The sequence below is a fragment of the Diospyros lotus genome, chromosome 10 (assembly GCF_014633365.1).
Source record: "Diospyros lotus cultivar Yz01 chromosome 10, ASM1463336v1, whole genome shotgun sequence".
In the NCBI taxonomy this organism is placed as follows: domain Eukaryota; kingdom Viridiplantae; phylum Streptophyta; class Magnoliopsida; order Ericales; family Ebenaceae; genus Diospyros; species Diospyros lotus.
Genome location: NC_068347.1, coordinates 22,406,025 through 22,430,175, shown reverse-complemented (window position 1 = coordinate 22,430,175; position 24,151 = coordinate 22,406,025). Strand labels below are relative to the sequence as shown.

At 36.2% G+C, this 24,151-nt stretch overlaps 1 protein-coding gene across 11 annotated transcripts in view; it reads right to left on the bottom strand.

Annotated features, from left to right (window-relative positions):
• Positions 1 to 479: 479 nt before the first annotated feature.
• The window catches only part of LOC127811042 (polyubiquitin), a 44,178-nt gene continuing 20,506 nt past the window's right edge, over positions 480 to 24,151 (bottom strand). Inside the window, exons 1-3 of one of the 11 annotated variants that reach the window (XM_052350736.1) lie at positions 2,898 to 3,017; positions 2,024 to 2,299; positions 480 to 1,339 (exon numbers count right to left, since the gene is read on the bottom strand). In XM_052350736.1, coding sequence (XP_052206696.1) covers positions 698 to 1,339; positions 2,024 to 2,299 — 918 coding nt within the window. In that variant the 5' untranslated portion in view covers positions 2,898 to 3,017 and the 3' untranslated portion in view covers positions 480 to 697. Of the gene's footprint in view, positions 2,300 to 2,577; positions 2,864 to 2,897; positions 3,018 to 24,151 lie in introns of those variants that run through there. The other 10 variants (XM_052350734.1, XM_052350730.1, XM_052350731.1 and 7 more) reach the window with 10 other exon arrangements.

The window sequence follows — 24,151 nt, the reverse complement described above, 5'->3', positions numbered from 1 at the left end:
GATAATGGATTTCAGGTCTAATAGAACGCTGGCCTGCCCTTAACTTTTTCAGAAATGAAATCAGAAGAACTTTCTTCATATTTTTTCATATAGTTATCAATAATCATTCGGAAGTTGGGTTAATCCTGGCCCCGTAACATCCTAATTGAACAATTCAAAAGCCAAAATTTTCAGAGACAAGTGAATACCCTGAATCAGAACCAAGAACTGGTACACTCCATCCCCTGAATCAGAACAACGTGACTGAAAATATACCCAAATGGAAGTTACAATCACTGCAGCAGGCAGGAAGATTTTCCTGTTATACGGCCCCAATAATAATAATGCAACCGAGCTACATTGAAAATTTTGAAAACAATAACTTTATCAATGAATTATTTAATTTTCAATATATTATTTGTTTATAAAAAACCAATAAAAGACAATAAGAAACACAGACGACAGTAAATCAAACACGAGTGTCAAAATGAGGCCTAAAATTATTGCGAAGTACCATTTTTATTGAAAGGGGATGCAGACACAGCACGATCTTAGAGCCATTGGCATCTAAAGATCGTAAACAGCTGACGCGGACAGACACAAACCACTGTTTCCCAAGGAGCCATATAAAAATGGCTCAGGAACACAAACACAAATCACGGAAACGACCAGGACCACAGCAACAAAACGCGACACGACCAACAAACGACCCACGCATTCAGAAACCACCACGGAGGCGAAGGACAAGATGAAGAGTGGACTCCTTCTGAATGTTATAGTCAGCAAGGGTCCTTCCGTCCTCCAGCTGCTTCCCAGCGAAAATGAGCCTCTGCTGATCAGGGGGAATACCCTCCTTGTCCTGAATTTTAGCTTTAACATTGTCAATTGTATCAGAACTCTCCACCTCCAAGGTGATGGTCTTCCCAGTCAAGGTCTTAACAAAAATCTGCATTCCTCCACGAAGACGGAGCACCAAGTGAAGGGTCGACTCTTTCTGAATGTTGTAATCCGCAAGGGTACGCCCATCTTCAAGCTGCTTTCCAGCAAAAATCAACCTTTGCTGGTCCGGTGGAATGCCCTCCTTGTCCTGGATCTTGGCCTTCACATTGTCAATGGTGTCCGAGCTCTCGACCTCAAGGGTGATGGTCTTGCCAGTCAAGGTCTTCACGAAGATCTGCATTCCTCCACGAAGACGGAGCACCAAGTGAAGGGTCGACTCTTTCTGAATGTTATAATCAGCAAGAGTTCGACCATCCTCAAGCTGCTTGCCGGCAAAGATCAGCCTCTGTTGATCGGGGGGAATGCCCTCCTTGTCTTGGATCTTGGCCTTGACGTTGTCGATGGTGTCGGAGCTCTCGACCTCAAGAGTAATAGTCTTTCCAGTGAGAGTCTTTACAAAGATCTGCATACCGCCCCTCAGACGAAGCACCAAGTGGAGCGTGGACTCCTTCTGTATGTTGTAATCTGCAAGGGTACGGCCGTCTTCAAGCTGCTTACCAGCGAAGATCAGCCTCTGTTGATCGGGAGGAATGCCCTCCTTGTCCTGGATCTTGGCCTTCACGTTGTCGATGGTGTCGGAGCTTTCGACCTCAAGAGTTATGGTCTTTCCGGTGAGAGTCTTCACAAAGATTTGCATGCCGCCTCTAAGACGGAGCACCAAATGGAGGGTCGACTCCTTCTGGATGTTGTAATCGGCAAGGGTACGGCCATCTTCGAGCTGCTTGCCAGCGAAGATCAGCCTCTGCTGGTCTGGGGGGATGCCCTCCTTGTCCTGGATCTTGGCCTTCACGTTGTCGATGGTGTCGGAGCTTTCGACCTCAAGAGTTATGGTCTTTCCGGTGAGAGTCTTCACAAAGATTTGCATGCCGCCTCTAAGACGGAGCACCAAATGGAGGGTCGACTCCTTCTGGATGTTGTAATCGGCAAGGGTACGGCCATCTTCGAGCTGCTTGCCAGCAAAGATCAGCCTCTGCTGGTCTGGGGGGATGCCCTCCTTGTCCTGGATCTTGGCCTTCACGTTGTCGATGGTGTCGGAGCTTTCGACCTCAAGAGTTATGGTCTTTCCGGTGAGAGTCTTCACAAAGATTTGCATGCCGCCTCTAAGACGGAGCACCAAATGGAGGGTCGACTCCTTCTGGATGTTGTAATCGGCAAGGGTACGGCCATCTTCGAGCTGCTTGCCAGCGAAGATCAGCCTCTGCTGGTCTGGGGGGATGCCCTCCTTGTCCTGGATCTTGGCCTTCACGTTGTCGATGGTGTCAGAGCTTTCCACCTCGAGGGTGATGGTCTTGCCGGTGAGAGTCTTAACGAAGATCTGCATCTGCAGAAGCCCACCAAAATTAGTGCCAAAAACTAAAAATAATGCAGAGATCTCACAAGAACTTGCATGTAGAAAACAATAAAATCCATCTCAGCAAAAATTCCTCATATGCCTCCGTCGGAATGAAAACAAGAAGACGGGCCTCGAAATGAGAGGCATATCAATATATCAATCAAAAATCAAACAAAGATATCCTGCTGCTTATTAAATTACCTTTGAACTAACTTCATAAAAACGTCAAAATCAACTAAAAATCAAAGCGATCTACAATAAGTTACCAGGCAATTTCGAACACAGACGAGAAATCAGGATCAATCAAGGAGCCTACGACACGAGGAAACTCGAAAATGAACCTGCTAAGGAACAATCGGTAACAAAGTAACAATCGGTCGGTAACAGGCCGCGAACGCAACCCAGAGTTCATCAACCAATTTCAAACGGCGAAACAATATATATATATATATATATATATCCAAACCTTTAATCGCCATAACATATCAAAAGAACGCGCATGAAACCCGAGAGGGATCAAACAAAACAGATCTACAATCTACAAAACAAAAGAACCAATGAAAGACAAAAGAAACTCTACCCTTACCTTGAGAGGATTCGAAGAAATGAATACACAGAGAAGAGGAGAACGATTGAATGAAGAGAAGGGGCTGAGAGGGGTTGAATTTAAAGACCGAGAAGGGGCTGCATATGGACGAAACTACCCTATCGATTATTCCAAATTTCCAATCGTTGCAGTGGAAGACCCTTCCACGCAAAGCAAAACCGAGTCTTCCTGCCTAAACCGAGTCTTCCTGCCTAAATTTCCAAATATTAAATGGTTGAGATAGATATTTATTAGGAGGAGAAAATCTACTACAACGCGCCTTACACGGTGTAGAAAGCACGCGACGATGATAATAATAAAAATTATTTTTGAAATTTAATAAAAATATATTAATTATTTTTTATATTTTTAAAAAGCATACTAATTTTTTATTGTTAAAATTAAATAAAATAATTTTTTTTAATTTTTTTTCTCTATCATTTCTTAGGACAAACACAATAATTATGTAACATAAAATAAAATACATCACACTCAAACACCAAATGGCATGAATGTTATGCCATTATATTCTTCTGTGCACATGGAAAGGATTAAGGAAGACTTGACATGGTCTCCATCCATTAAGATCTTCTTTTTCCATCATCTCTTGCCTTTGAAGAAGGGCCATCCCCAACCTCCCAAAACCTTTTCGTACTCTTCTTTTCTTCCTCACAATTTTCTATTAACATGCATATTATAAAAATTTTATGAAAAAATATATATTTTAACTATTGTACTTGCATGTTTTTTTTTATTTAAAGATTTAAACTTTTTATTCTTTTTAATTATACTGTTAAACTATATAATTTCAAGTCATTTAAACATATCAACAAATTTATTAAAAATAATAAATTTAATAATATAATTAAAATAATAAAAAATTTAAAAATATAATTAATTCAAAATTATATAATTTAATAGTATAATTGAAATAATAAAAAAATTAAATATATAAATGAAAAAAACAAGATGGATTTTGCCAAAATCATATTCTTCGAGCCTTATAGCCATTTACCCAAAACCCATACTTGATGCCTTATTTGTCCCTTTCGTAGGGGTATTTTAGTCCACAAAAATTTGGAGAGACAATCCATTGATTTCTTTCTTACTTTTCTAGTTTTCTCCCCTTCTTTTCCCAACCTTTTTCTAGTTTCATTAGTTCGTCAATTATGGCAAACATTAGCTATAATCTTAATAGGATATGTGAACTGAGTTAATATATGTTATTATTATAATATATTATCACATATATACGCATACAGTTTTGCTCAGCCACCCCCATTTCACAATTTGTCTCCCACTTCCCTGCTTTTATTATTATTATTATTATTATTTTTAATATATCACAAACTAATACTACACCTTAACTATTATATTAATATTTCCCTTTATCAACTAGAAAATCTAGTTTTCATTCAAAAATTCAATAAATTTAACATTCCTCCCTAAATTCTTCATATCCACAAAATTTTCATAAATCATAAATCACTTCAAATTATTAATAATAATAATTTTTTTATTTCTAAAATACCGAGATGTTACAGGGTTATTGTTGGTCATTGCACCTGTGAGAGAGTGCGCGTGTGAAGACATCATTGTTGGTGAAATATAGATAAAAAAAAAAGAAAAAATAAGGTAAAAATGAGAGAAAATGATAGATAGCGTGTGAAGACATCAATATTGTTGGTGAAATATAGATAAAAAAAAAAAGAAAAAATAAGATAAAAATGAGAGAAAATGATAGATAAGGAGATATAAACATTAGGATACTCTGGAATATTTACAAAAATATTAACGATAACTTCTGAACGTATGAAAAAATTGATGCAAGGTCATGAAAGCGATGAGAGGTCGGTGATGTTTCTATAAATATAGGGCCAATTAGAATATTTTGGGATAATCGTCTTTACGTAGCTCTTGGTACTTGTGCTCTTGATTACATCAAGGGAGGTAAATTACAGGTTGGACCTTTGGCTCTTACGCAAGGTGATGATCAAACTCGTAACCCACCGAATTAATACCGACATATTACTCATCCGATCACTCAACTTATGTCTTAAGATCCAATTAAACCATCTTTATCAATACTCAAAGTAGTGTTTGAAATTTATCCTATATAAAATCATAACGTTTTACCATTAAAAATGTTATAACGTAAATAACATGTTAAAAAAATGCTAAAAATACAATTTCAACAAATATTGTTTTCACAACTTCTAACTAATATAAAATAAAAAATAATAATATCACAAAAATAGAGAAAGACAAGGAAAATGAGAAGATAAGAAAACTTTGTAAATATTATAAATAAAATGAAAAGACTATTTGTAAAAAAATAAAATAAATAATTGGGGCCCATTAATAATTTTGATCAAAATTCTAATGTTAAAGTTTAAAGGTAAATGAAATTTCAATTCATTTATTTTGTTTATTCCAAATATGAGAATTTATTAAAACTCTTAAATTGGAGACTTCCAACCTGGAATAAAATCATATTATGTCAACAGCCTTTGAAATTAAAAATCACAAAACACAAAAAATGTAACAAATTATAAAATAAGCCAAGAGAGAATTAATTGGGTTTTTTGAAAACTCTTTGTTTTTCTAAAAAATAATTGGATTATGTGATTCAAGTTTTAATGTGCTTGCATATATAATGAAATTTAAACAGGAAACAAACATAGTCAACACACAATATTTACAGACGAATGCTTAAAGAGCTTATATCCTCTTTCCTCACGAGTGTGGTTGAGGGTTCATCATTGAGTGAATAAAAATTTTAGATGGTGTTATTTTCGTACTTTAGTTTTTAATTTTGAGTTTTAAATTTATTTTTATTTTTATATTTTAAGTGTCTATTTTGAGATATTTGAAAACGCATTTTCTTTTTATCATTTTTAAAAACTGTTTCACAAAACAAAAAAACTAGAAAATAAATTTACTTTAGAATTTTGAAAAAAAAAATATTTTATAATATTTTATTCAATAAACAATCTAAACCAGCCACAACTTCCTTCACTAGCAGTTGCTAGCATTCTTTGCCAACTAGGGATTTTCATGATCAGAGCCTACTATTAAAAATATCAAGCCTGGGGTTAACATACATAAAAATGGACTAGATTTAATATCTGAATTTTTATAAATCTAAATTTTAATTTTCAACTAAAATTGAAAAACACATTGTCAGTCGCCACCACCCATGATGGCCGATGGTTTCCGATGATCAAAGACAACCACCCGACACACTTATCCCCATATACCAATATACCAAAAAATCAGCAACATCCAACGGTCGAATCTTCATAAATCTAAACTTAAATTTTCGGTCAAACCTAACACCTGAATAAATGAATTGGCAGTCACCATCGGCCACGATGGCTGGTGGTTTCTGGCAATCAAAGGAAACTACCCAACACCCTTATTCCCATCGACCAACATACCTAAAAAGTGACAAGATCCAACGATCGAATTTCTATAAATTTAAGATTAAACTTCCGACTAGACACAAAATTAATGATTTACAGAAGTTGCTGGTCGTAATGCAAGGGGAGTGAACAACGTCTATGATGGATGGCATGGGCGGTCAAATGATTAGGGGCAGTCGACGGCAGCTTGTGACGATGATAGTAGTGGTAGGCGCGATTGACGATCGAGCCTTGAAAAGAAAAAGAAAGACGAAAGGTTGTTGATGTGCGAGATTGGGACTCTTGATCTGTCAAAATGATGTTTTCTACGTTTTTAGATTTTATATTTATTTTGACTGAAAATACTCAAAATAACTTTTTGTTGTAACGATCCATTAACAAGGTTTGGGTCACTTTATTAATATTTTCGCATGTGCTACACATTTTTATTGATCAATAAATTTGAGCCATTATATTTAATGTTTGAAGATAGAATATGCATGATTATGATCAACTAGGATTATGTGTAAAATTTTTTGAAAATTGATTTTCGAGCACATTTTATAATTTTGTGAAAGTTTAGACTAGAGTGTTAATAATGAAAAATTTAAAAATTTATGTTCTTGAACCCTAATGACATATTTTCAATACATAATTAGAATTGTCGATCTTTTATAATGTTTTGATTACTATTTTATTATTTTTAGACAAAATGACTGTATTTCTTTCATTAAGAATTAGCAAAAGTAAAAGTGGTGATAATATATATATATATTATTAAAAAGTTAAATATTAGTTATGAGAATTATTTTGTGATTAATTTTTATATAATATTATATGTGTAATAGTTATATATATATTAAAAAAATTAATAACGTAAAGAATTATTTAATTTAAAAAAAAAAATGAAAACAATGGAAGGCGCATACAATTATAAGTGTCAGCGCATGGGAGAATGATTGGGGGAGAGGGGGAAGGTTCACGTGAGCAATTTTATGTGTGTATATATATATAATATATTTTATTATATAATAATAGTTTAATATATAAAATTAAAATAATGAAAGATTGGGGAATAGCAACTTGTTGCCCAATCTATATATATATAAATATATATATAATATTATAATAAATTATTAAAAAAAAAAAAAAGAGAAGTTGAGATGGGAAGACGGCTGGGAAGCAAATTGATTGAGGGGGAGGGGCCCAATATATATATATGATTATATCATATATAATATATTATATTATATATTATTAAAAAAAAGAGACAAGAGGAGTCACGGGTGTTGTGTGCGTGTGTCGTGTGTGTATATATATATATATTATATATAATAGTATATTATATAATATATATTAAAAAAAAGAAAGAAAGAGAAGTTGGCAATCCTTCTCTCCTACACCTATATAAGGCGTGGCTCTCTCTTTCTTTTTTTTTTTTTTTTATAATTCAAATTCACTTCTAATACTTTATCAATTCCATTCAAGCAATAATAAAAAAAAATATTTAAGATAAATTCTCTTTTCTCCTTATTTTCCTTTCAAAACAAGTTTTATATTTATCTTTTCTTTCAAATGTAAGTTCTTATATCATTGTTCTTTCATATCTAAGTTTCTAAACTTCTTTTTATTTTAAAAAATTAATTTTTATTTCTAAATTTTTGTTATTCCTTAAATATTTGATGATCTCATCTAAAAACTTAAATAAGGTTTAATTCACCCTATATTTTCAAAGAAATGATATATTTCTCATATTGTCCTCACATTTAAAGTAGGTGTGGTTACATATTGTATGGGCACCAGTCAATCATACATGTATTTACTGATTTAATACTATAGTTGACCATCATTGAGATTACATGTGTATTGTTAATGTACAATTATAGGCACGGTGGTGTATATATCATTTGGTCATATAAGGTCATGTGCGTTAAATATTTGGAAACATGTGATCATGCACGAATTTATACATATTTACGAGTTGATACATGTGCATGATCATTATTTTGTCCATCTATTATTTTACGCGATGGACTATGTTTGCGGGGTACCCTTAAGCTCGGTAGGTGAAACCGTGATGCGATGGAGCTTGGGCTCACAATTAATGGTTTTTATGCCATAAGCTCGGTAGGTGTAAGCTTGATCCGAGAAAGGACTTCGGTCCACAGTATAATGATTTGTTTACAGATATGTATTTTTACTTATATTTTAGGGCATTGGGTGCTGGAATGTCTTATCCAGGCCTCAATAACCGTATGTGTGCATTTGTATGCATAAGGTTATATGATTGGGAAAAATATGGCATGAGTGCACATAATGTGTAAAAGTTATTCTGTAATGCTTTGATTTTTACTGTTTCACGTTTTTTTTTAAATTATATTTGCTGAGTTTTGTGGCTCGTACTTGCTTTAACATCATTCTAGAAAAGGGGAAAGCAAAGGTTGAGGGTGAACTCAGTGGAGTTTGATTCTTGTGAGGTAGTCTTGTGTATAGAGCAATCCTGACTGAAAAGGTCTTTGGAAGTATTTCAAGTATAGGGCTAAGATTGTCACAATTTGTTATGTTGTAATTGAACATTTTAAGAGTTATAAATAAATAAACCCTTAATGTTTGTATTAAATAAACTTATGGTTTTAATACTTATTTCGCTTTTGTTGTAAAAAAAAAAGTAATTTATTTACTCGAGTGTTTATTTGTACCAATCTTTTTGGCATTTTCTCTCAAAATCCTTTGATAGAGGGATCTCTAAGAGAGGGTCTTGACATAGCGGTGGCAGGCACGGTTGACAAATGAGCCTTGAAAAGGAAGAGAAAGACGAAAGGTTGTTGCTGTGCGAGATTAGGATGCTCGATCGGTCAAAAGGCTATTTTCTGCTTTTTCAGATTTTGCACTTGTTTTGACTGAAAACACTCAAAATAACTTTTTGTTGTTTTGAGTTTTCTTTACAAATTTTTTTCTTGTTTTCAAAAATATGTTTTTAAAAACATAAAAGTAAACATATTTTCAATGTTTTGAGAAACTAAAAATTGAAAACGAACTGAAAACAACAAAGAGAGCATATTTTTTTTTTAGAAGAGTTAGAACCTTTATAACTTTTTGTGCACGTAAGAATATTAGCATAAGTTAGTAAAATAAACTCTCATACAAGGAGATAAATGAGCATGAGCATGCAACTAGCTCCATTAACTTGAAAGCACTACTTCCTAGCTATTGAACGCTTGAAAGCTCCAATAACTCGAAGGTTGTATTTGCACAACTTGGAGAACAATAAATGCAAAGGAGATGATAAGTGTGAGCATACAACTAGCTTCAATAACTTGAAAGCACTTTTTCCTTGCTATTGAACACTTCAAGGCTATAAGTAAGTCTTTAACGAAACCAATTACCCTCTTTATAAATATATCAGATATGACTGTTGGAGTTTTTTTATCTGATATTTGAATTTAGTAAATGAATCAATCTTTTCTAAGAAGTGATGTTCAGCTTTGTAGATAGGATCAACTTTTATAGGGTCTTTTAGATGCAAGATCAGCTCACTCATTTAATGAAAATAAAAAAATGATAAAGAAAAAAAATATTATGCAAAAGTAGTGCCCAAAATATGACAAAATCTAAACATTTATTTATGAGAAAACTAAGTTTTTAAAAATAGAGAAAGTGTGGCATGTGATCTCATTTCAATTCTATGTATAAAATCACCAAAAAATTAAACTTTCAAGGATATGAAAATAATATGATCATCTGTTGGGGAGACAATGGATGCAAAGATAATTAAGACAACTAGGAAAATGGACAATTTCTCTACATCTTCAAAGACAATAACCTCAAAATTAGAGTTAAGTTACTTTATTAGTGTTGTACCATGAGAATCGGGAGGGAGAAAAATGAGAATTTTTAAAGTAAAATAATGTTAAAGTGGTAGTGTGCTCAAAGCCTCACTAAAAGAAAGGCTTGTGGCATGTAGAATCGAGGTCGAAGTCTTGTAGCAAGGAGGCTTGCGGCAAGAGGAGTTGTGACCATTGACCTTGCGACAAAGGGAGCTCGCGTCAAGCGTCCTTGCGTCAAGAGGCCTCACAACAAGGGGTCTCGCGGCAAGGGCTTGCGGCCATGGGAGTCTCACGGCAAGGGCTTGTGGCCAAGGAAGCCTCGCAGCAAGGGCTTGCGGCCAAGGAAGCCTCGTAGTAAGGGCCTTGCGGCAAGGTCCTTGCAAAAAAAGATAGGGTTCAAGGCATATGGCCTCATGGCAGGGAGGTTTGCGACAGTAAGGCATATGCCCCTGTGACAAGGAGGCTTGTGGCAAGAGTTTCTTCATGTCCAGACCAAGACTCCCACTCAACAAGCGACACGTTTCAACACCCAGCACCCTAGAGAATCGTGAGGCGAAGATCCTTAAGGCAAAATCCTTAAGGCGAAGTCCTTGCGCTGAGATCCTTAAGGAGAATAGCCTTAAGACGAAGGTCCTTGCAGCAAAATCCTTGAGGCGAGATTCTTGAGGCAAGATGCTTGCGGCGAGATCCCGAGGCGAAGATCCTTAAGGTGAAGATCCTTAAGGCGAAGATCCTTGCGGTAAAATCCTTGAGGTGAGATCCTTGCAGTGAGATCTTTATGGAAAACCTCATTGTGGCGAGCTCCCTCGCGAAAACCTTATTTCACTAGATACCGAGCTCAAGTAGGTCTCACATCATAAAATTTAATTGTTGTATTTTTGGTAACAACAATTTAACGTCTTTTGTGAGAAACCAACTAAAAGCCAATCTTAACACAAGCTGCCGAGAGGAAAAAAGTCAGTCAATTTAGTGAACCCGCTTAATTCCACTCGAAGAAGTGCTCGTACCAGGACATGAGCCACAAGAGACCACAACCAGGTGCACCCTACAGTACCTGGAGTTTTAGAAAATCACTAAGACAATGAGGTGTGCTCAGGGAACATTTCTATGCTTGAAGGCAACTAGACTACCAGACTAGGGGGTATGGAATATTTAGAACAGGGAGAGGTACACGTAGTTGGATTAAGGAGACATGCGACAGGGCAAGGAAGGAAAGTCTCGCTTGCAGCACCCACAAGTCAGGAACAACACTTTTTTGAACAATCTTCAATTCCCAAGAGAAACCTCATGGTGACTTCAGTACCTCTGGGACCCTTTGGGATAGCTCCACCCACAATCCCATTCTCGGATTATAACCAGTTGCAGAAGAATTTTGAGGAGCTGAAATGCCAGAATGATGAGCTTAAGATGAATAATGAGGAAAGTATAAGAAGATTACATGAAATCACTGCTTTGCTACACAAACTAATGCCTGACATTCACATTCTCCACATGGGACAAACAGACATAAGAGGAGAACATTGGAGATCACAAGATAACTCTCCAAGGACCACATGGCAGGGGATAAGGATCGGGACTCCAAGGCTAAATAATTAAGTCCCATAAATGGTAGACCTAAAAAGGGAATATAACAGGAGGGCAGGGAAAGCTCCCGTGTATAAATAGATAATATAAAGCACCCACTTAACAGCTCCTTACGTCCCACCTCTTTGCAAAAACAAAGCAAAAAAGGAAACACTCAAGGCGTCTGACATTAAACACCTTATAAAAGAGGTGTTAAAGCATAAGCAAGTGATGATGGTGCCAAAGGAAACACCCACAAAAGGGTTCCCCCTGTCTGAAGAACTCCAAAAGCAGCCAGTGTAACTAGGGTTCAAGCTACCATAATTATTAGTGTATTCTGGAAAAGATGACCCAGTGAAGCATTTACAAAATTTCATCGTCGTGATCGTGTTACATGGGTGGAAAGAGGTTACTAAGTGCAGAGCTTTTCCTTTCTCCCTGGTAAGGTTGGCTTAATAATGGTTCACATAATTTCCAATAGGGCATATACAGTCATTTGAGTAATTAAAGAAGGAATACTTGGAGGCGTTCTCCACCTACATCCCGAAGAATAAGAGTGTTATCTATTTAATGAGCCAGCAACATAAGCCTAATGAATCCCTGAAGCAATATGTTGATCGATTTAGAGTCACGAGGCAAGAAGTAAGGGATCTCCCGGTTGGATTGGCGGCGTTAGCCCTGCTTAACGGAACTACTTACGCCTCGCTCAGAAGATCCCTAACCTCCTTTGAGTTAGATTCTATGACCGAATTATTTGCCCGGGCAGAATAATTTATCGTCCAAATGGAAATTTAGGATGCATGGGAAGGTAAAAGAACAGAAAGGGAAACTCAGGCCGAATTGGGAAGGACCCTATAGAGTCCAGAAGATGTTGGGGCCAAATACTTGCATACTACAGACACTACAAGGCAAGATAATGGGCAAAACTTGGAACACCATGCACCTCAAGAGGTATTTCCCGATCTTACCAATCATGGATTCCAGTGGAAGGGACAAAGCACGAGATGCAAGGTCGAACCTGTCACCAGAAGTATCACCTTATCGGGCCAGGGGCCGAGATTTTTTTAATTTTCCCTCGTAATAATATCTCATGATGAATAAAAGAATGCATCCATTGTATTCCCGTGGAATAGGCAAAACTATAAGTCGAACCATGTAAAACATTCATGTGCCCCAACTATTTGTATGTGTTGTAGAATGTGATATAGGTACGATGGCTTGAGTACAACCCGCTCCTAAAAGTCAAGTTGCTTAGTGGAAATCTGGTGCCGATGACCACGAGATGGCCCGGGATCATGAGAATATCCAACACCTATGCCTGTAGGCTTACCCGAATTCCCCATTTGAGTCCGGTACTATGCCTTTTGGCTAGACTCGACTCCTTGGTTGATCTGTGGTCTAGGCCTCCCGGCAAACTCAGATGTTTGACATGAATCTCATGTCAAACCACTGGTCAAACCTAGATTCCCTGAGGTAGACCGACCCTAGAAAGGAGTGGAAAGAGGTGGAGCGACCATATGATAGTTCTGACATGATTTCCCTAAATGGAGTTAAGTCGCTTAGTCGTGATCTAGCGTCGATGACCACAAGCTGACCCGAGATCACCAGAAGATTTGATACCTATGGTCGCAGGCTCACCCGGATACCTCGTTTGAGTTTGGTGATATACCTTTTGGCTAAACCCGACTCCTTGGTTGATTTGGTGCCTAGGCCTCTTGGCAAACTCGAATGTCTGGTAGGAATCTCGCGCTAGACCACTGGCCAAACCCAGATTCCCTGAGGTAGACTAACCCCGAAAGACCAACATGATGAACGCAATAGCCAATACGCCACGACCCGTCCTGGGATTACCAGATGCTCCTATGCCTATGCCCACAGGCTCACATAGATCCCTTGATTGAGTCTAGTGTTATGCCCCCAAACTAGACTCGAATCCTTGACTAATCTGGCGCCTAGGCATCCCAACAAACTCGGACACCCTACAAGAATCCCACGCCAGACCCTTAGCCCCCCCCCCCCCCAAAAAAAAAAGGCAATTAAACGATGAATGGTGGTAACTCTATCCTTGAGGGTCCGGTTACCTAGAGATAATCTAGTGCCTATGACCCCTAACTGACGTAGGATCTTCGGGTATTCTGAAGGCCTATGCCCACAGGCTTAACTTGATATCTCGATTGAGTCTGGTGCTATGCCCCCAAGTTAGAACCGACTGCTCAGTTGATCCAGCGCCTAGGCCTCCTAGTAAACTCATATGTCTGACAAGAATCTCGTGTTAGACTTCGGGCCAAACCTAGATTACCTATGGTAGATGAGCCCGTAAGAGGAAGGCGGGCACCTAAAACAAGTATCTCACTCAGAAATTACATGTTTACCCTCGAGACGCCTCATGAAGGTTTGACGATGAGGCGCCTCCTCCAAATCGGAGCAACTAGAGAACCCAATGTCGTAGTATGGGTTTCATGGTCAGATCAAGGACACAACGCTCATCCTAAATTCCTCGTGACCAGTGGCTCTTGAATATGGATCGTGAGAGAAAGAAGAAGATGTCTGATAATAGAAATGGTTAAAGAAAAACCTAAATTTAAAGCAGCCTAACCCCACAACGTGTAGTTCGAATGATCATGAGAGAAGGATAACAAGAACATTTAACTCAGACGAACAAAAAAGTATGTGAGATATTGAAAATGAGGGGGTCAATCACAACATATACGTAAGCATAATGCATAAGAAAATCTTAACTTTCATACATAGAGATAATGGCTCAAAAGTCCAACATCCATACTAACATTAAGAAGGTTGTCATCTACTAAGATGGAAAAATCCACATAAGCAAAAACACATGACTATAGTTCAAAAGAATTAAAAGTTTGAAAAAAAGAAATGTAATACACTTCCTAATCATCCCTACGAGAAGGAAGGTGTTCCAACTCTGGGGAAAGTAAACTCAAGAGGGCACCTTCAGGCTCGTCCAACCCTCGTCTAATCTCCTGAAGAGCCTCGATCGTCCCTGAGGAATCCTCCAAATTAGGCACATAAGGACTCCATGGTCTAGACAAATTGGCTAGGTCATATGCTAAAGCATCCTTTATATATATTCATCTGGGTCACATGAATCAGGATCGTACTTCCGCCAGTCAAGAGGATCAACAAGTGAGGATATCTTAGAGAACACCATCTCAGGAAACGACTCTCCAGGACGCTGGGATTCTAGAAGACTATAGTTGAGGTAAAAACCAAACTTGGAGAAGCAATTAACGTAGGCCTCTTTTCGTCGAAAGCAATCATTGGAGAGTTGATACCTTATAGCTTCTCTCACAGCCTCATCAATTTCTTGACACCTACTTTCACTGAGCCTGCACCTCTTAACGAGCCTGTGCCACCTGATCCTCAGAGTCAGCAAGGGACCTCCAGAATTAAACATTCTCCTCACGAGCAACGGAGAAGGAAGATGCCATCTCTTCGTATGCTTTGCTTTGCCCCTCGAACTTTTCTTTCTATTTTTGGACATCAAATTTTGCTGATTGGCATCTAGTGGTAAGGCCCTGGAGCTGGGTTTGGAGGCCCTCGACCTGCGTATGAAGATTTGAACTCTCAGATTCCAAGTGCCGGAAGGTCAATGGGCAATGAAGAAATTACCCTGGGGGTAATAACTAACCTAGCGATACTGTGCCTATACGTCACCCCTATTCGACTAAAATTTTCCTACTCTTCCATTTTGCCTAAAGAAAAAAAAGAAGAGTGAAGGGGGGGGGGAATTGTTGTACCATGAGAATCAAGAGGGAGAAAAATAAGGATTTTTAAAGTAAAATAATGTTAAAGCTCGCGGTAGTGTGCTCGAAGCCTCACTAAAAGAAAGGTTCGTGGCATGTAGAATTGAGGCTAAAGTCTTGCGGCAAGAGAAGTTACGGCCATTAGCCTTGCGATAAGAGTGCTTGTAGCAAAGGGAGCTCGTGGCACGGGCTTGTGGCTAAGGGAGCCTCACGGTAAGGGCTTGCGGCCATGGAAGCCTCACGGCAAGGGCTTGTGGCTAAGGGAGCCTTGCGGTAAGTGTCTTGTGGCAAGAGAGGGTTCAAGGCATATGGCCTCGTGGCAGGAGGCTTATGATAAGAGTTTCTTCCTGTCCAGACCAAGACTCCCACTCAACAAGCGACACGTGTCAACACCCAACACCTTAGAGAATTGTGCCTTATAAATACCCAACTACAAGACAATGAAATGGACTTCCGAATTTGATAAAAGTTTAACACATTGACTATGTTTTTACTATTTTTGTGAACAATTATCTGGATTCGGTACTAATTTCGGCATTGGAGGGTCATCGCGGGTGAGGATTCCCATGAGCCTTTTAACCTATTTCAGTATTAATAGGGCAATATCCTTGCAGCGACTTCTCTTACAGCGAATGTCCTTGCGACAAGATCCTTAAGGCGAAGGTCCTTACGGAAAAATCCTTGAGGCGGGATTCTTAAGGTGAAGACCCTTAAGGAGAAGGTCCTTGCAGTAAGATCCTTAAGGCGGAGACCCATAAGGCGAAATCCTTGAGGCGAAGATTCTCCAGGTGAAATCTTTAAGGCAAAATCTTTGAGGCGAGATCCTTAAGATGAAGACCCTTAAGGCTAAATCCATAAGGAAAAGGTCTTTGCTGTAAAATCCTTTAGGCAAGGTCATTGAGGAGAGATCCTTGTGGCTAGATCCTTTTGGTGAGATTCTTGAAGCGAGATCCTTGCGGTGAGATCTTGAGGTGAAGATCCTTATGGCAAAGACCCTTAAGGCGAAGATCCTCGAGGTGAGATCCCTAAGGCGAATACCTTTAAGGCTTCCTTAAGGCGAAGGTCCTTGCGGCGAGATTCTTACGGCGAGATCCTGAGGCTAAGATCCTTAAGGCAAAATCCTTAAGGCGAAGATCTTTGCAGCAAAATCCTTGAGACGAGATCCTTGTGGTGAGATCCTTAAGGCAAACCTCCTTACGTCAAGCATCCTTGTGGTGAGCTCCCTAGCTCACGACAACTTTTCTTACAACAATCTCATTTCGCTAGGCACCGAGATTAAGTAGGTCCTACATCATAAAATTTAATTGTTGTATTTTTGGCAACAACAATTAGATAATATCTCATTTTGCACATCACTAAAAAGAGAAAAGATACCTTTGACTTATTTTGATCAAGATCGAGTGTATATAAGGAATGTTCCATAAGTATTTGAAACAAGAATCACAAGATAAAAATCTAAATGGGATGAGACAAAGTGGTTCGACATACTTTAGTCAACTCAACTTTTGACTTAGCTCAATTAAAGTTAGTCTTCTATTGAGTTTTGTGTTATGAATGTTTTGATGATGATTGTTTCATGCCAAAACTTTAATGTTCTCATATGTTATGTTTTCATAGGTTTGTTAATATGTTTTATATATGTGGAAATTATTTTTTCCTTTAGAATATATTAAATTCTTATATTTCTTAAGGAGATGTTAAGGTTGTGTTGATAACCTCAATATATTAATATGTTTTAAGATTGTTTTTATGCCTTATCTGTTAATGTGCTTTGTATTGATATGTTTATATATTTATACGTCTACATATGCTCTCATATCTATTATTCTAGAATTTCAAGAGATATTATAAATATGCATAATGCATAAGTGTCATGCATGAATGTCATGTGGACCTTATGATACTTAGAGTAAACTTAAGGTTGAAAAATATCTTAAGTACTTAAAATATGAGGAATCATTACTCAAATCTAAGAGCAATGCTTTATTTGATGATTAAGTATCAAACATCAAAACTCTTTGAGTAAATGTGTATATACTTAAGCAGTGATCCTAAGTTCTAATTCATAGAGCCTAAATTGTCTATTTGATATTTAATATCGAATTTGTAAGGATCTCAAGTCTTGAAATTTAAGAAGGAACTCTTGAAGAACTGATAAAGTTGAATGTTTGTTTCCTAATAAGCAAAATCATTCAAGTATTTTAAGGAATGAGCTAAGTAGATTTTTTTTTATATATATTTTGAATCTAAAAAATGAAATCTTCTAATTGAGTAACATATATTGTGCTCAACGTATTTGCAACCTTCTATATGTTTTGTCTCAGTCAAGTAGCTAGTAAGTTACTTGATTTATATATGTTTCATATGTGTACTTGATAATGTATATGTGAATGAATAGTTATTTGGATAATTGTATTTCTATAAAATATGTCATGTTGTGTTCTTAGTAGAATAATTTTTCTTTGATCAAGGAATATTTTTCAATTGAGTAGCAATTAGTATACTAAATTTATTATTCTTTGAAAATTTAGTAAAATTCCATTAAAACTTTCTATGTAACCAAATGAATGTGATTGGAAAGTTAGTTTTAACCAATTTTCACAAACAACACTTGTGCATTAAATATCTTAAATTTTTGGGCTTGATTTGTTATGTTAAGTCATATATTAGGTTTTGATGTTATGATGATGATATTTAAAACAATTTATTAAAGATGAAAGAATTTTAATCGAGTAAGGCACATAATAAATCAAGTATACCAAAATAATAATTGAGTAAAAATTCTATGATACTTGAGTAAAATGTTGATTTAGGCTGTTGAGTTTGTGTGCTCATTGTTTTAATTGAATATAAGATCAATTGTAATGAAGTACATCTGATGATCAAATTTCGCATCAACATCTCTGTGTTTTTCCATATAATCGAGTAAAATATTTCTTTACTCTAATATCACTCTCATTTGAAGTAAGCATGTGAGCTAAATTGATTTTAGTTAATTATGTTTATCTTTCAATCGAGTAAATTTTTTTTGAACATGATGATGTCTACCAAAGCCTATTTGTCCAGAGTATTTTTCATGAAGGATTTGGGAGATGCTACCTATATTTTGGGGATTCGACTTTTTAGAGAAAGAGTCAGAAAATTGATAAATCTTTCCCAAAACTTGTATATAGAGAAAATGTTAAAGTAGTTTAGCATGTTGAATTCCAAGAAAGGTTTTTTGCTAGTTAGATTTGGGATTATCTCTCTAAAGGTATATCCCTAAATACTCCTGAAGAAAGAGACCGTATGAGTAAAGTGTCTTATGCATTGGTAGTTGGGAGCTTTATGTATACAATAATATATATGTACGAGACTTGATATTACTTTTGCATTTAGCGTCGTTAACCGATATTAGTCAGATCTCGATGAAAGTCACTGGATCACAGTGAAACATATACTGAAGTACTTGAGAAGAACTAAAGATATGCTTTTAGTTTATGCAGATGATGATATCCATATTGATGGATACACAAATTTGAATTTTTAGTCAGATGATGGTGATCGTAAATCAATGTTTGGTTTTATTTTTCTCTTAAATGGTGGTGTTGTAAAATGTAAAAGTTCCAAGTAGAAAATCACAGCGGATTCAACCATTAAAACCAAATATGTGGCGGCATGCAATGCTGCTAAGGAAGTTGTTTGGATTTGGAAATTTGTTTATGAAATTGGTGTGGTTCCATCCATTCTATCACCAGTACTTCTGTATTGTGACAATAATGGGGCTATTGCATTGGCAAAGGAACCTAGGTCTCATAAGAAGTCTAAACACATTGAACATCAGTTTCATCAAATTCGAGAGGCTATTGCACGTGGGGACGTGCAATTGCAGAAAGTAGATACAATGAATAATGTAACTGACTTATTGACCAAGGCTATAACTCAATCACAATTGAATCGGCACCTTGAGAAGATGTGTATTCGATACATATTGATTGTTATGAACTAGTTATATAGTTTTATGTAAATTAGCATTAGTGCAAGTAGAAGATTGTTAGTGATGTGAGCTAATGTTAGATTTAGATGATGTCTAGCATATGTAATTAATACATGTGATGTATCTTTGTATACGAATTAATGAAATGCAAGTTTTTTGATGAGTGTATAATTTCATATATTCATTTCCCTTATATATGGTCTTTTGGGTGAGCTTTATTCCTTATTGTGCTGATTTATGCTTATTTTTATGGTTAAGGCAATTTCGGATAGGTTAGAATAAATTGGACTTTTACTTAGAAAATTTCAGCTTTTTATTATTTTGACCTTTTGGGTTTCTTACAGATTTTTTACCATGTTAGAGTTTAAGAACATGAATGAGGTATTTAGAGCTTTTGTAGAGGACTTCTTGGGCTTTATAGAATGGTATTATTTGTCCAAATTTGAGTTCGTTTGGGCCTCCAAACATTGTTTCAACATTAGGGCCGAAAAGTTGGGTCAAATCCTAATCGGATTAGAATTCTACACGAACACTAAATCTTTAAAAGAACATAACTTGAGCTTCTCATGTCCAAATTGAGTGATTCAAAAGCCTAAATTCATCTAAACATTCTGAAATACAATTATTAAGAGGGGCCAAAGCCCAAAAAGCTTTTTATCTGACCCAAAATGGGCTCATAAATTATGGGAGTCTAGGAAGCCCTAATTCTTTGGCTGATTTGGATTCTTTGTTGGGGGCTATTTAAGGTCTTGATCCAAGCTCGAGAAAGAGAGAATGTCTAGGAAGAAAAAGAGGTAGAGAAGCACATACAAGGGGAGGAAGAAGCATCATTTTATATTTTCTCTTCCTTTTGTGTTATTTCTTTCATTATGTGTGGCTAAACTTTGGTTTTTTGGTAGAAGGATATTTTGAAGCCATGGTGAAGAACACTGTGAGATCTTTTTGAGTTTATTTGCAATCTGATTTTCTCTTGAATATTAATGTATCTTCTGATTTCAATGATTATAATTGTGTGTTTTGATTGCGTAGATGACCACTATTCAATTCTTGGCGCATGATCAATTGCTAGCTTGAATACCAAATCCGTAATTGTTTGATCTTTCTTGCATAAGTAGCAACTAGGGTTGATGATTATAGATAAGTTTTCGTTCAATTCCTAGGGAGTACATGTGTTGAATTAAATAAACCGAGCTTGTGTGTTTATTGTTCAGATTTGGTCTTGTTTCCACAAAGTTTAATGCTATATTTGAATTAAATTCTAGAGAGCTTGTTCTAGGGTTGTTTGAAGGTATGGGTTAATTGAAGAGCTTGTTTTAATTAACTAAAAAGTAAGGGAAATATTGAATGAATAGAGCTTGTTGTTCTTTCTAAGGCCAAGTATTCAAGGAAAATTGGTGACTTTGGAATTACTGATAAGTGTCATAACTATTGGTGGATAAATCCCTTCTACCGGAAGCATTTCTATTGATTACTTTAATCTTTTTACATTCTAATTTTCCTTATTAATTTAGAATAATATTATATTTTTAATTATTTAAATTTTTAATTCAAAACCTCCCAATCGTTTCTTCTATTTATTCTAATTTTTCAAAGGAATAGATTTATCCAATCCATGTGGATACGATCTTGCTCATTATTATCACAATTTATATTTTTAAAAGCAAGACTTATTATTTGTTGGATTCGACACCCATCATTTATCATCATTCATTAAACTCTTCAATTTGTTATATGAATGAGTCCCTAGATTTTTTGTTTGAGAGTCTTATTCTTAAGGTGTTAAGAATATGTTATGAGATTCTCTAGTAACGAGATCTCTTAAATATTGTTGGTCATTAGATTAGTCGGATGTGACTTTGATTAGTCGATTATGGATTGTCAAGATATTTACTACCTTGATTACTATGAAATATTAATGGTTAGGGGTGGTAAGTCACATACCATATGACATGGGGATTTCTTTAGTAAAATCATGAGTGATTGTTGAAGAACAACATACTAAATGTGACATTGATGACTGATCACATGGCATTGTGGATAATGATATTGTCATTAAGTTGCGATTATATATTGGTTCTTAAACTTGAACTGACACGATTGTCTTGTGTATTGGTATGCGGGATTTGCTAATGCATCGAATCATCCAATTGCGAGGGGAGGACGTTTATCTATGTGGTTCTGTATTACCAGTATATGGAGACATGTGTTTAAGGATAAGATCTGTCACCCTCATCGTTTCTGATGAGATGAACGTCCTATATGGTCTACTGTTAGTGTGACGAGAAAATTCTTGGCCAAAGTAATATGATTAATTAGGAAAGTGTTTCCTGAGGTGTCATCTAGTCACGCCTGTTAGAATAGAAGTGCTATGGCACACACCAAGAGGAGGGGTGAATTAGATAATTTAAAAGCTTAATTGAACTTGAAAAACTTTTTGATACAAATTAAGGTTTTAGTGATTTAAAACCGTAAAGCATATAAAATGACAAATATAAGTTTGCAAAAATAAATAAGTGAACTAAGTGAGGAATAATAAAATGCTTGGAAAGATAAATAAAAAAATAGCGCAAACAAGAGATGGACATAAGAATTTATAGTGGTTCGGCTTAACCCAAACCTAATCCACTACCTTAGCTCATCACTAAGGATTTTGCAAACAATCCACTAAAACCTCCATCACTACGAATAGGCCCTCTAGCACAAAGCTATAAAATACAACCTCTTGCTTTCAAGCAAGCCCTCTAGCAATACAAGCTAGGAAAAACAAGAAAGATACAAAAGAGAGTTTCTAAGAGTATATCCTCTTAGTTACAATGACTCTCAATAAATATACAAGGCTTGAATCAAATGAAACAAATTTAAAACAAAGCCTTTTGAGAGAAAAGTTGAAGCACAAATGTAAATCGAGAAGTATGAAATAATCCTTAAGCTCACTTCACTTCATTTCCATCCATTAGCCTCTTCTTGGACATCAATGAGTTGTATATATAGGCATCCAAAAAGATTGAAGAGGAAACTAGTCGTTTGTGACCGTTGGGATTTGAAAAACTAGCCGTTGTGCTTTCTGCGAAAGAAACTTAGTTGACAGATGAAAATGGTTAGTCGACAGAATCAAGCAAAATAACAAACTTAGTCGACAGACAAAAATAGGTTGGTCGACTAAGTCATAAAAACAACAAGGCACTTAGTCGACCAAGACAAAAATACGCATGGCAGTTAGTCGACCAAGGGTACCCATATGTCGACAAACTCAAGGAGTTAATCGACCAAGTCATAAAATATATACTATTAGTTGACCAATGCTTATAGTTAGTCGACCAAGGTACAAACAAACACACTGTTAGTCAACAGATCCCATGGCTTTAGTCGATCAAGCTAGAGCAAATTCAATCCAATACATTACAACATATTTACAACATATCCCATGTCCTCATTTTCCTTAATTTATATTTTACCTTCCATTTACTTTAATATATAAATGTAAATAGCAAAGCACCCCCCATTTGGATTCAATAAAAATATCTAAAAAATCAAAATCCATAAGAATAAGAAAGTAGAATTTGGGTTTTAGTACAAACTTAGGATTTTGCTATTTTACCACCTCCAAGATATATACTTTCTATTTCTTGAAAAATTTGTTAAAAATCATTTTATCACTAATGGATGTTAACTATTGAAATACCGGGAGTTAGTTTTCTAAAAAGAAAACATTTTCATATAGGTCTCCTTATAAGGTGCTAACTTTTCAGACTTAGAAAAAATATGACATTGAAATCTCGATACTTGAAATTCATTTGGTTTTCATTCTCACAAAGTAATACTTGATATTGAAATTGATTTATGTTGAAAACCACAACCTTGACTCATGACTTAGGGATTAAAAAAAATATATTTTTCATCATCAAAACTAATATACAAAAAGTACAACGCCGATAAAATCTGACACATAGTTACTGAGTTTGTGATTTTATCACACCATGACTCTCGCTTAATCGGGACATTGAGTGACAAAAAGATTATAGTACATGATAATCATCAACTGTAATAGGCATACTTAAAGTTAGACTTCATTGCCTTCTATATTATCCTAGATCGTTGTTAGGTGCTTCCCAGGGTCTTTCAGATCGTCATTGGAACATGGACAGAATCTTGTGATAGGTCGAGGTGTTTCTGTTGGTGCAAAACGGGTTTTGGTGCTATCTATTTGCTAGCGGACAGTGAACATAGAAAGTCACACACAATATAGTATAGCATCTAGTATCGGCATTGTACACTTGTTGCATCTCAGACATCATTAATTGTTAATGGTGATTTTGGATGTGTCATTAAATGTAAATGACGGTGGTTCGTCAAATGTTAATGGGTTGGTTCTGATATGCTAATTGTTAGTAAATCGGGCTACAATTTCTTTTAAAAATAGCAGCAAAGTCAACTGCCCTATTTGGAGAATCGACTACCATAACAGTTGACTCCCTGAGGCTGCCAGTCAACTTTCTCATTGTCCCAACAAAAAATTAGTGGATTACACGTGGCATGAAATTGAAGGGGTGGTAGGGGAGGCCATGTAGGGGAAATTGGATGGGAGGGTGGGAGGGATAATGTGTTTGGCTTCTGCTTCTTCTTTACTCTCTGTTCAGTTTTGCTTTTGTTTCTGTTAATTTCAGACGCATGAGTGTAATACACAGAAAATCCAAAGACACAAGGGTGTTGATGA